Source organism: Primulina huaijiensis, chromosome 11 (genome assembly GCF_012295235.1).
Source record: "Primulina huaijiensis isolate GDHJ02 chromosome 11, ASM1229523v2, whole genome shotgun sequence".
In the NCBI taxonomy this organism is placed as follows: domain Eukaryota; kingdom Viridiplantae; phylum Streptophyta; class Magnoliopsida; order Lamiales; family Gesneriaceae; genus Primulina; species Primulina huaijiensis.
The window spans coordinates 24,470,152-24,481,842 of NC_133316.1; the positions used below are offsets into that span (position 1 = coordinate 24,470,152).

Sequence of the window (11,691 nt, forward strand, 5' to 3'; positions counted from 1 at the left end):
ATATATATATATATATATATTCTGCTTGGAGAATTTAAAGATCAATTAAAGTCGAAAATTTTGAAGGTTTTGAGGATGTATTTTAAATTCCAATCAATTATTTTTTGAGTTATTGTGGTAGATTTCAAATTTATACTAATATATATAGTCATTTTAAATACATTCTCAAATCAAAATTATTCGATCCAAACACATTAATTGGGATCAAATATCTAATTAATCCCCGCCTCAAGTCATTGATATGTTTTAAAAATATTGTTAATTTCAGCTAAATTAGAGCATAGTTGATTTAAGATTGTAGCAACATAATATTGTAGTCGATACAACTAATAAAATAAAACAAGTAAATGCCAAAATAGTAAGATCCGGTAAAAAATTTGGGGAATAAAATTTGAGATAATGTATTCTTATAGAATAATTGAAGTAGCACGATTTTAGCAATGAATATATGAAATACCGTAAAACGCTTCTATCCATAGACCGTGAAAATTTTAGAAAACTGCAAAATGTAACCGGAGACAGCGAAACCCAAATTTCACATAGATACAAAGGAAAATATTTACATTCTATTTATCGACGCACAAGAACGAAGCCACACTCAATTTGCCTATCATTCTTCGCTGACTCCACCACCACCCTAGCCACCTGCCCCGCTGGTGAAGCTCCGGCGCCATATCATTGACTCAATGCCCGCACAAAAGCGTTCGCTTGAAGCTACCACTCCTCCGCCTTCTCCTCCGCCACCGCTCGAGGAAGAAAAGGCCGATGATTCGCTCCAAAGCGGCGAGAATCACATCCAAGAACCAGCTGAAAACTCTTGCGGTGCGTGGTCTGTTAAACACACATCAATTCGTATATGCACATGTTATTTCGCTTTGACAATATTCTCGACTTTTGGTCAGCATTGTTCTCATCTTTTGATTTTGAGTTATTTTAGTTCTTTCGTTGTTTTGTTGTTGATTCCCAGATTCCGATGACTTTCCTGACTCTAGTGGCGGAGAAAAAGACGAGTACTTCCTATCTCTCTTTTTATATTCTTCTCTCACGCACGGCCTACACTGGCGTGCACATTCACGATGAATCTCTGGTTTACGTGATAAATTCTCGACTGTTTCTAAATTTTCCTGACGTAAGTTCTATTGCGATGGATTTTTGGTGTAGTTTGATTTGTAGATGAACGGATTTTGTCTGAGATCTGCATGCTTTGTTTGGTAATACGATTTGTTTACTTAACAGGTTCATGTAATATGAGCTTCGGCTTTATTTATGCTCTACTCTAAGATTTTGATCTTTTAGTGATTGAAATTCTATATTCCGAGCTTTCTTGGTGAAGGTTGACGAACCTTATTTTGGGACTTGGTGATTGCATTTTTCCTTCTATTTCTTGTTATTTCAATCTAAACGATATGTGATTTGCTCTAAGGTAACCTGTCTTTATGATGTGTATTATGAATTATTTTCAATTGAATTCTGATTGGGAACCGTCAGTTGCTTTTTGAGATATCCAGCATTACGATCCATGTGCCAGAATTAAGTTTGTAGCGAATGATTATCTGGAACCAGATGGTTGTTTCCACTGAAACACCGTTTGTTTCTGGGAATGTTTGAATAGATTTCTTGATTTTACAAGTGATAAACTTTCACCTTTTGAGTCTGTTGAACATTTCGAGTCTTGGTATGACTGGCTTCCATGTGACATTTAATCTACTTGCTGCTCTTTTTACGGCATTACCACTTGGGATACCGTCCTGATATCCCACGGTCTTTCACCTTCTGATACTAGTCTTTGTATGACTGGCTTCCATGTGACATTTAATCTACTTGCTGCTCTTTTTACGGCATTACCACTTGGGATGCCGTCCTGATATCCCACTGCCCAAATGCTCCTCTTGACTTGTTGCATACAATTGCAGCATGGTAATCCAGCATACTGGAAATCATATGAGAGCCTATAATTGGAAGTAGTAATTTGTACAATCAATTGCTGTTCCCTAGCCAAGTGATGATTACGAGTCTTCCGCATTTCCATCTTGAAGTTTTGCCACTGGCAGTATATAATTGTGGTGCATTTGATCATGTATGGACTTGGATGCTCGTTTTTCTGTGCTGTTCTTTCTTGGTTATGTCTTTGTTTGTTGTAATGTAAAGAGTGGTCATTTGGTGGGATTTTGACCTTCTGATAAAATCGTTAGAGTAGTACCAAATTCGAAATTTTATTGGAAAAATGATAAGCTTGGCTCATTGGTTTTGATTATCAGAGCATAAAACTGTGGGTTCAGTATGTGAGATAGTACAACCATAATGTTACTTAGATACTAGATATCAGTTTAGGGATCTCCACCAGCTACACTGTTCTGTTATGAAGATTATGCACTGCATGTTGAATTGGATGGTAATTAAATTTAGGAAAACATCGTACTTCATTTAATATGGGCTGAGATTAGAAAACATTGATTAAATTCTATAGGTGCGGGCTTTATTTAAGGGAATACCATATTTAATTAAAGCGCCCACACAAAACATATTTGTGTTAAGAACTGGGATTCATTTTTGGGCCTCCATTGCATGAGTCGCTCTATCCTCTTTTTTCTCTTCATGGATGAAGTCGCAATTTTGCTATCTTCATGTGAATTTTAGGATTATTTACACTGAAATTTTATGCTGTCGAATCCAGATTCATTATCGTGAAGTTGGCGGAAATACGCAAAGAAGTTCAATGTCCAATATGTTTAGGTATGTGTTTTGTCATATTTGTCAGATTCAATTATGCATCGTTGTTCTGCTTAATTTTCCATGCTTCTGTGTTATTGAACTATGATGGATGAATCGCTTAAAAGTAGCTGGTTCTAGTTGTTGCTGGAGCACCTCCTTAGAAATTGTCAAATGAGATGAATGGTTTTTTTTTTTTTTGTGATTCAACCAAAAGGTGGTTGGAGCTATCTGAACTTGTGAAGTACTCATATTGAGCTTTATTGGGGAAGTGTGAAATGAGTTATCATTTGAAGTTGTGAATTAATCAATTTTTTCATGTCATTAGCTCTTTGGTTAATTTCCTCCAGCGTAACATGGGAAAATATTCTGAAAAGGCTGAATAATGTAGAAACTTATTATCTCATGAACCAAAATGGTAATCTACATCTGCTTACTGGTTGTTGCATTGTATCAAATACTTTGCTTTCTAACATGAAATGGGGCTAGATTTGTTGATGTTAAACCCACTTGCAAACAACTCTTCTTTATCTTTGTTCAAGTCAGTTCTGTACTGTACCACATTTTCAAATTTTCCATGGACAGGTATCATTAGGAAGACGAGAACAGTCATGGAGTGCTTACATCGCTTCTGCAGAGAGTGCATTGACAAATCCATGCGACTTGGGTACTTTATTTTCCTTCTCACCTATTGGTTAGTTATTGAAGTGTTCTTGGTTTTTATTTTTTGTCTGCCTCAATGCAGGAACAATGAATGTCCTGCTTGCCGCACACATTGCGCTAGTCGTCGTTCTCTGAGGGACGATCCAAATTATGATGCCCTTATTGCTGCTCTTTATCCAGACATTGATAAATATGAAGAAGAGGTACTAATGGAGCAGTTTCATACCTTTTCTTCTGGGAAATATTAAATTTCATTGCATTGTGTGAAGCATTGTTCTAATTTTCATTACAGGAACTGGCTTTCCATGAGGAGGAGAAAGCCCGAAATAAGCAGGTAAGCTGATCTGAATTTTATTCTGAGTTTAATTCCTCGAGAATCATCTAGTGTAGAATGGTCTTTTAATCTCGAGAGTAGATTGTTCTCACAATTTGCTGCAAAAATTATGGAAATTACTATAGTTACTTTATTAACCATGACAAGACTGACATTTTTCATGGTTCATTTCTTTATCTATGGAATTTATGTTGGTGTTGCATTTAACGAAACTCCTTACATTCAAAGTCCTTGTACTTGATTCTTTTTGGCTACAGATCCAAGCTTCAATTGCCCAAACTTTTCGTCGACAAGCAGAAGCTCTTGGGAAGAAACGGACATCAGCCAGAGCTACTACAGCTACATTTGTTAGGAGGCAAGGAAGCTATCGAAACTTAAGAACTAGGAGAAATCACCGAGCTATTGAAAATCAAGGATCTGATGAAGAGGAAGCTAATGGTCACGATGGTAGTAAGGATTCATCTTCTGCTGATGAGCGTTCTACTGAAGTCAAATCAAAACGGTACAAAAGATGGGGAGGTGCTCGAACTTCACAGACATCTTCCGGAGCCCATGCCGACGGAGGCTGCGATGATAATGATTCAGAAGCAAACCGAGAAGTACTTGGTGCATCTGCTGGACTTGTTGGCACTACAGAAATTCTTGCCTGGGGTAGAGGTGGCATGCGCAGTAACACCCGATATGGTGTTCCCAATGGTGCTGGTGGCAAGATTTCCAGAAATAGCAGACTTTCAAAGCTAATCAATCGTCTCCAATGTGCGAATGAGAATAATGAAGCAGTAATACTACTCCTTTTGCTTTGGTGATTTTGGAGATTTTACATCTTATTTTTGTTAATAGCTGGTTTAATTTTTTATCATTGAGTTTAGTTGGGAAGGAGGATTTATGGAATCCCTGATACCGGAATACAGCGAAAACTCTAAGCAACTTATTTAGTTCAATTGCCTATTACATACCGAATATGACATTTCCCAAAGCAACTTATATGTGTTTATATTCTTGATTCAGTTGAAAATTAGTGTCATGCTTGTTTCTCTACATGAGGAGAAAATATCCAGCTTGAAGCGACCTTACTTGTGCTGCAGCCCTACATCTTCAGTTAAACACTTATGCCAGGTCCTGCATCTATCTCTCGATCTTTCAAACGGTAGGATACGTTGTAAATATTTCAAAACCATGTCTCTTGCAGTATGTTGCTCAGCAAACATCTCTGGATGCCAGTGAAATTGAGATACTGATGGTAAAAGATTTCCATCCTGTCAACAACACTTCAAGTCTCAAAAAAGAACCTGGCCTCTCAAATCCTTGTTACGATGCGTTGGAATTGTTGAACGAGCNTATATATACTGGAGAATACAATAATCACGAAAGCACAATGGATTCCTCATCCATGGCATACAAATAAGTTTAGCCCATTTTCAGGTTTTAGGATACCGGAAAAAGGAACGAGTGTTGTAGAAGTGATGAGGATGAAGCTGACATCTTTCTATTTGAAAAATCTGTAGAATGCGATGCTGGAAGGAGTTTTATATCAGTTTTCTACAAATTGTGGATATACGATTGTTCAACTTAAATGGTCTTAGGAAAGTTCTGGGTAACAATAGTATGTACATCATGCGACTAGATATACTACAGGAGCTAGTGAAATAGTCACTTGTGTTGTGTCCAGACTTGTTTTATTTGCTTTATTATCCATCAATTTTATAAATATACTTAGATTTATATTTAGACTTGAAATTGTATTCGTATTTGTTTGGTATTCAACATGTCATGTCACGGGATGCTTTTATTTTTTTATATAAATAAGTAACACGCATTTTGATAACTATGTATATGTTCATCATGAACTGAAAAACAATTGTCCGACAAATGACAACACATGTGGGTTGGTTGTATGTTAACTTCGTAGTTACAGGTTTGGATTCGAATCATATTTAAATGAACCATTACTATTAGTGCATGTAAATAGCTTCACTAGATCTTCGCAAAAAATAAAAATTGTTTATTTTATACAATATCGTTCAGGAGTACTCACGTGTGATGTTTGTGCCATTAAAGCAAAAAAAAAAAAAAAAATGATTACATGCTGAAGGGGACGGTAAATTAATGGTCAAAATCAAAGCTCCACCATAAAGCAAACTTGTGCAGAAATGATCGAGTCAAATGTCATCAAGGTGTTGAAGCATCTTTGATCCTAACTCAGGCGACTATATCCAAGTTGAAAAACTCAATGATCATTCACGATTGCTGTTTCATACATATGAATTCGAATGGATGTTTCATCTTCTACAATAAAACCTTAGAAATTAATTGACTAGAAATTGATCGCAACAGGCAACAGCTCTCACGAGGACAACAATTCCTTCAGCGATATTTGTTCCTAGTCTCCCCACCGTAAAGCCTGCAATGATAGACAGAAAATGCCCCGTTAAAAAATATTCAAACCCGCGTAGATTTTGAAAGAATAACCCCTTTTAAATTTCTCAAGCCATCTCCCACAAAAGGGAAAACATAGTAGACAATTTGATTATAGGTACAAAAATAATAAAACTTTGGGATGCCTCTTGTGGGTATATTTTGAAGGCATTACACGAAGGTAGGATTCTATGGGTAAATTAGTAGAATAACTTCTTATTTATTTTAAAATCTCATATTAAAATTTAACAAGCTAAAGATCTATCATGCCTTAAAAACTTTAATCTGAAACTCCCGCGTGAAAAATTATTGCAATAAAAAAAAACCCAATTTGATTAAATTCACATGTAAATCTTCCTAATGAAAAATCAATGAGATAAAATGCCTTACCGATAAATTATATTCTTTATGATTCACGAGTCTTTAAGCAAAGTTTACACAAAATTATTTTGAAAACTGCAATATTCAAACTTGAAAAATAATAAAACAAAATAATTTTTTTTTTTTTCTTCCTAGCACATTAAATTAAAAGTTTTTTTTTTAACAAAAGTATCATAAGTAGCTGGAAAGATCTTGACTTGACTTTCGTAAGAGCGTAATTGGCCATTTAAATGGTGTTTGATTGGGCATCCTGGTATCTTCATAGTGGCCACTTTAAATTTATCCACCGTAATGATTTTTTAAAAAATAATTTATTTGAAACATACTGTAATCACATGCAGAATGCCCCGGTTGAAATTAAACTATGATGTTTTATATCTGAACGTGCCTCACAATGCATATCTTGTTTTCTTGCATATTCTGGCAAATGAACAAGATTCCGTCTCCTCCAGTAGTTAGCGAAACGAGAAAAAGAAAAGATCCAATTTTGAATCTTGCTAGCATTTAATGTGTGATCTAAATGATCAGAAAACGTGTAGATATAGTCGACGAAGTTCTTCATATAGGAAATCAGAACCAACAATGCTGGAACTCAGACTTCTCTTACTCGGGCTTGCTTTTGCCTTGGCTTTCAAACCTTCTTTCTCTCGAGGTCAGTTCTCTCTTTTCTTCTGCTTGAACTCACAGTGCTCTGAGAGACTTTTTCTGTAACACGAAAGTCTTTTGCAGTAATGCTGTCGGTTGTCTTCACCAGCTGTTGAATGAGCTTATGTATACAAACTACAAGCTAATTTACTATTTCTTTAAATTTTTTTGGTGGGGTGGGTTTTGGGTTGTTTTGAATCAGTATAAAGAGATGCAATGATTCTGTGTTTGTAGCGGAGTGCTATGTTGCGTTTACACTACCTTTGTTCAAGATAATTCTTTTGGTTTTGATGTGCACGTAGATATTTATTTGGTGTATTGAAGAATATTTGAAAGATGGAACAAAAAATGAGGGGGAATAGTGATAGCTTGCCTTGTTTGTGACATCAACCAATAAATTTTTCTAATCATACATTAGTCCTCGGCAGACAGTAGTAATGGTGCCGTGTGTTGAGTGATACAGAGTATCAGATGGCTGCTGATGTCCATTTTTATGCCTTTTTTATGTTGACAACAGCACCATATTCTACGCGAATAAGCTGCGGAGCTCGTGATGATGTTCGTAGTTCTCCAACCGATACTTTCTGGTACAGGGATTTTGCTTACACTGGGGGAATTCCAGGTAATGCAACCCGCCCAAGTTTCATCAGTCCTATACTCCGTACCCTTCGCTATTTCCCTCTATCCGATGGACCTGAAAACTGTTACAATATAAATAGGATTCCCCATGGTCATTATCTAGTCAGAATCTTCTTTGGCTTGGTTGCGGAACCTAGCTTTGATGATGAGCCTTTGTTTGACGTGTCTGTGGAAGGAACCTTAGTTTATTCATTGCAATCTGGTTGGAGCAACCATGATGATGAAAGAGCGTTTTTCGAAGCCCTCATATTTCTGAAGGATGGCACTGCCTCTCTTTGCTTCCATAGCACTGGACATGGAGATCCAGCAATACTTGCCATTGAAATTCTCCAGATTGATAATCGAGCGTACTATTTTGGCAAAGGGTATGGTCAAGGAATGATTTTCAGAACTGACAGAAGATTTAGTTGTGGGGCTCAGAATCCTAAGTTTGGGGTTGATTATGGCGCGGATAGCTGGGGTGGAGATAGATTCTGGAATTCCCTCCCCACGTTTGGGCAGGGTTCTGACCGTGTCATAACTACTAGAAACACAATCAAGAAGACGTCTGAATCACCAAACTTTTATCCAGAGGCTCTTTACCAAACGGCTCTAATTAGTAGTGATAGTCAGCCTGATTTAGCATACACAATGGACGTCGAGCCCACTAGAAACTACTCCCTTTGGTTGCATTTTGCTGAAATAGATCCCTCTGTCACTGGAGCAGGACAAAGGGTATTCGACGTCCTGCTTAACGGCGATGTTGCTTTTCAGGATGTTGACATTTATGCCTTGACTGGGAATATTAGCAGTGCTCTTGTGCTCAACACAACAGTTGCTGTTAGTGGAAGGACTTTGACAATAACCCTGCATCCAACGAAAGGGACGCATGCCATAATCAACGCGATAGAGCTTTTCGAACTTGTGTTGGCTGAATCGAAAACATTGCCGGATGAAAGTATGCATGACCCCTCACTCATACTTGTGATATTTTTCTGCGCCTTAGTAAACTTTGCAGGATCTTGGCATTTATAATAAACTAGGAATAATAAAAAAAACTTCCACTCTCGAATTTGTTGGCTTGCTACTTGTCGGTTTCTCACAAGCGTTCTGTTAAACATGCGAGATCCAGCCCTCATGCCGAACTCACTAATGTTGTTTCTCATGTATATTTCGGTTTATGAGTGTATTCATAAGTTGATCATTGCTATCTTTTCCTTCCGAAACCTGAGACTCGAGTTTAACTATCTCTAAAACATCGGTTTCGTGTTGTTGACAATGTAGTTAGGACTTTGCAGAGATTGAAGAGTGCACTTGGTCTTCCTCCTCGTTTTGGGTGGAATGGTGATCCTTGTGTTCCGCAGCAACATCCATGGAATGGAGTTGATTGTCAGTATGACAGAACTCTTAGGAAACATGTAATAGTTGGACTGTATGTTCAATTCTTGACCTCCATAAAATTCTTTTATACGAGAAAATGTCAAATAAAGGTTACTTTGTTCACGTTTAAGTTGACAAAGATTTGGACTTTTACAGTATTCCATAGAGATGATATGAGGTGATTTGTTTATTAATTATCGAATTTGTCTTTGCGAGATTAGAGGTCTTGACAACCAGGGTCTGAGAGGTTTCTTGCCAATTGACATATCCAAACTTCAGCATCTCCAGAGCGTGTAAGTCATCTATTTCGGGTGTATCCTGAATGTAACTTGGAATTAACAATTTCAACCATGTTATCTTTATGCTAAGGCAGTTCGGAGAATCATCGAGATTGAGTCTTGAACATGAATAAGTTTACTTGTTGTATATGCATGATTGAGACTTTCTTTTATCCGAAAACCGCATCCATTTAATTTGCTGTGATACATAACCATGTATTACCAGTGAAATTGATTAATGGTCCTTGATAACCCCTAGATGTCCAACTTGATTATTTTCAGAAACTTTAGTGGGAACGGCATTACCGGTCCAATTCCCTCTTCGCTCGGAAAGATAAGCAGCGTGGAGACAGTGTGATTGAAATTTTGAAGTCATATTTCTTCTGCAAAGAATTTTTTACCTGAGGCCGATAACAACCGGAAAACATGTTAAAATTTATTGATTGCACTCATATTTGTTGCATTGAGTACAATTTGTTTATTATAAGGTGTATTTCAGCTCATATTTATGACAAATAAGACTACCGTTCAATTGAGTCAAGCTGACCATATCTGTTGCTACAGTGATCTCTCATTCAACTTTTTTGATGGATCCATACCTGAAAACCTTGGACGGCTAACCTCGTTAAGATTACTGTAAGAAATTTCAAAATCTTATTTGCCCATGACATGACAGAGTAATTTTTAAAATGGACTAATTTCTTTTACAGGAACCTCAACAGCAACTCTTTAAAAGGAAAAGTTCCAGCTACCCTTGCTGGAAAGCTCCTGCATGGAGCTAGCTTCAAGTAGGTTCTCTCCAAATCCAGTCAATTGGTTGCAGTAATTGACAAACTTTGAGTCTTTGATCTACTGATATGCAAATTGTGTCAGAATTTAGATTTGTGATAAGATTTACGCTTCTTAAGTAGCAGTCGGAGAATGACAAATTGATTTTACGACATTATTTTGACTATGTTGACATGGATGGGTGCAGTTTTACTGATAACCCAGGTCTTTGTGGGATCCCCGGATTACCAACATGTGGAACCCATATTTCTGCTGGTGCTAAAGTTGGGATTGGTCTAGGGGCATGCGTGGCGTTTCTGCTGATTTTCACCGGCTCGGTATGTTGGAGGAAAAGACGGCAAAACATTCTTCGAGCACAACGAATAGCCGGTAAGCTCATCCGTTCAAATTGGTTTAACATCTGAACTCTCCGTGATTGAGGGATGCATATTTTCTTGAATTGAACAGACTAATTCAAGAATGTACGTAGTATGTGCCCCCATATCTTTCCAAATTCTTCAGTACTCGTTATTTCGTTATTGATCAGCAAGAGATGCTCCATACGCAAAAGCCAGAACACAATTCAACAGAGTAGTGCAAATGACTAGGCAACGCGGCCACGAAAACAACTCCCTGGACGCAACTGAGAATGGGCCTAGCTTGCTTGCCTAACCGATCAAACCGGCCAGCAAATTCGAAGTGAGGCTAAACTCAGGAATGTTTTTCATCCACGCTGCCCCCGGAGTTTCCGTGGCATCAATTCTATACAAGAAAGTCAGCAGTAATTGTATATTAGTTATATTGGTCGATTTTTAACAAATGACAAAAGGTGATGTAATGACAAAATTCTTTTCCATATCTTCAACTCAGTTCTATAGGTACATGCCTGTAAGCTGTGTATAGTACAAATATTCTGTTTTTATTACCTGTATTCAAAGGCGAAGGAATTCCTCTCCAGCCCTTTGGGTTATGCTACCGATGATGTTATCTCCAATAATTCATTTTCCATGACTTTCCAAACAATAATAATAATTCATTCACTTTCCGTAACAACACTTACACCTCATGTAGTACGTATTGCTTATAATGATAATAATATGATAGTAAATGAATCTTGAAAATACGTTATTGATCATAAAAGTACAAGTAATAAACATATTATGTGTATCAGAAGTTTGTGGTATGCTCTGTTGTTGTCAATACGAGCGCACAACATGCAGCGAAAATTAAATATTGACACACAAGTATAACATGAATAAATAGAGGCATATAATATGTTTTAAACGTGAAAAAACCATTCATGTGTAAGTAGATTTGCCGAGTGAATAACATTTTCTACTTGCTAAAAACTTCGGAATAGAATGTTGTTCTTTTATATTTGATTCGTAAAATTCTAATTTTTTACAAATTATTCATTCATTTCCTTTTATTTTTCATTCGAATTTCCCAGTTCCGTGCAAAAAAAAAAAAAAAAAAAAAAAAAAAAAAAAAAAAAAAAAA

General features: G+C 36.9%; 2 protein-coding genes across 4 annotated transcripts; both read left to right on the plus strand.

Moving 5' to 3' along the window:
• The first annotated feature begins 541 nt into the window (after window positions 1–541).
• LOC140988519 (putative E3 ubiquitin-protein ligase RING1a) lies at window positions 542–5,111 on the plus strand. Its single transcript, XM_073457520.1, has 9 exons — window positions 542–822; window positions 968–1,010; window positions 2,675–2,733; window positions 3,295–3,376; window positions 3,455–3,575; window positions 3,665–3,706; window positions 3,964–4,485; window positions 4,715–4,822; window positions 4,896–5,111. Exons 1-9 carry the CDS (start codon window positions 687–689, stop codon window positions 5,109–5,111), a joined length of 1,329 nt encoding a protein of 442 aa, XP_073313621.1. The 5' UTR covers window positions 542–686.
• Window positions 5,112–6,807: 1,696 nt separating this feature from the next.
• LOC140987257 (receptor-like protein 4) lies at window positions 6,808–11,151 on the plus strand. 3 transcript variants are annotated; one of them, XM_073455698.1, is made up of 8 exons: window positions 6,808–7,154; window positions 7,665–8,723; window positions 9,050–9,197; window positions 9,367–9,438; window positions 9,988–10,059; window positions 10,134–10,211; window positions 10,400–10,581; window positions 10,660–10,789. In XM_073455698.1, the coding sequence occupies exons 1-8, from the start codon at window positions 7,010–7,012 to the stop codon at window positions 10,662–10,664; spliced, it is 1,761 nt and encodes a 586-aa protein (XP_073311799.1). In that variant the 5' UTR covers window positions 6,808–7,009; the 3' UTR covers window positions 10,665–10,789. The 3 variants fall into 3 exon arrangements, with proteins under 3 accessions (XP_073311799.1, XP_073311797.1, XP_073311798.1); XM_073455696.1 differs by having other exon boundaries at window positions 6,810–7,154; window positions 10,739–11,150; XM_073455697.1 differs by having other exon boundaries at window positions 7,042–7,154; window positions 7,576–8,723; window positions 10,739–11,151.
• Window positions 11,152–11,691: the final 540 nt, after the last annotated feature.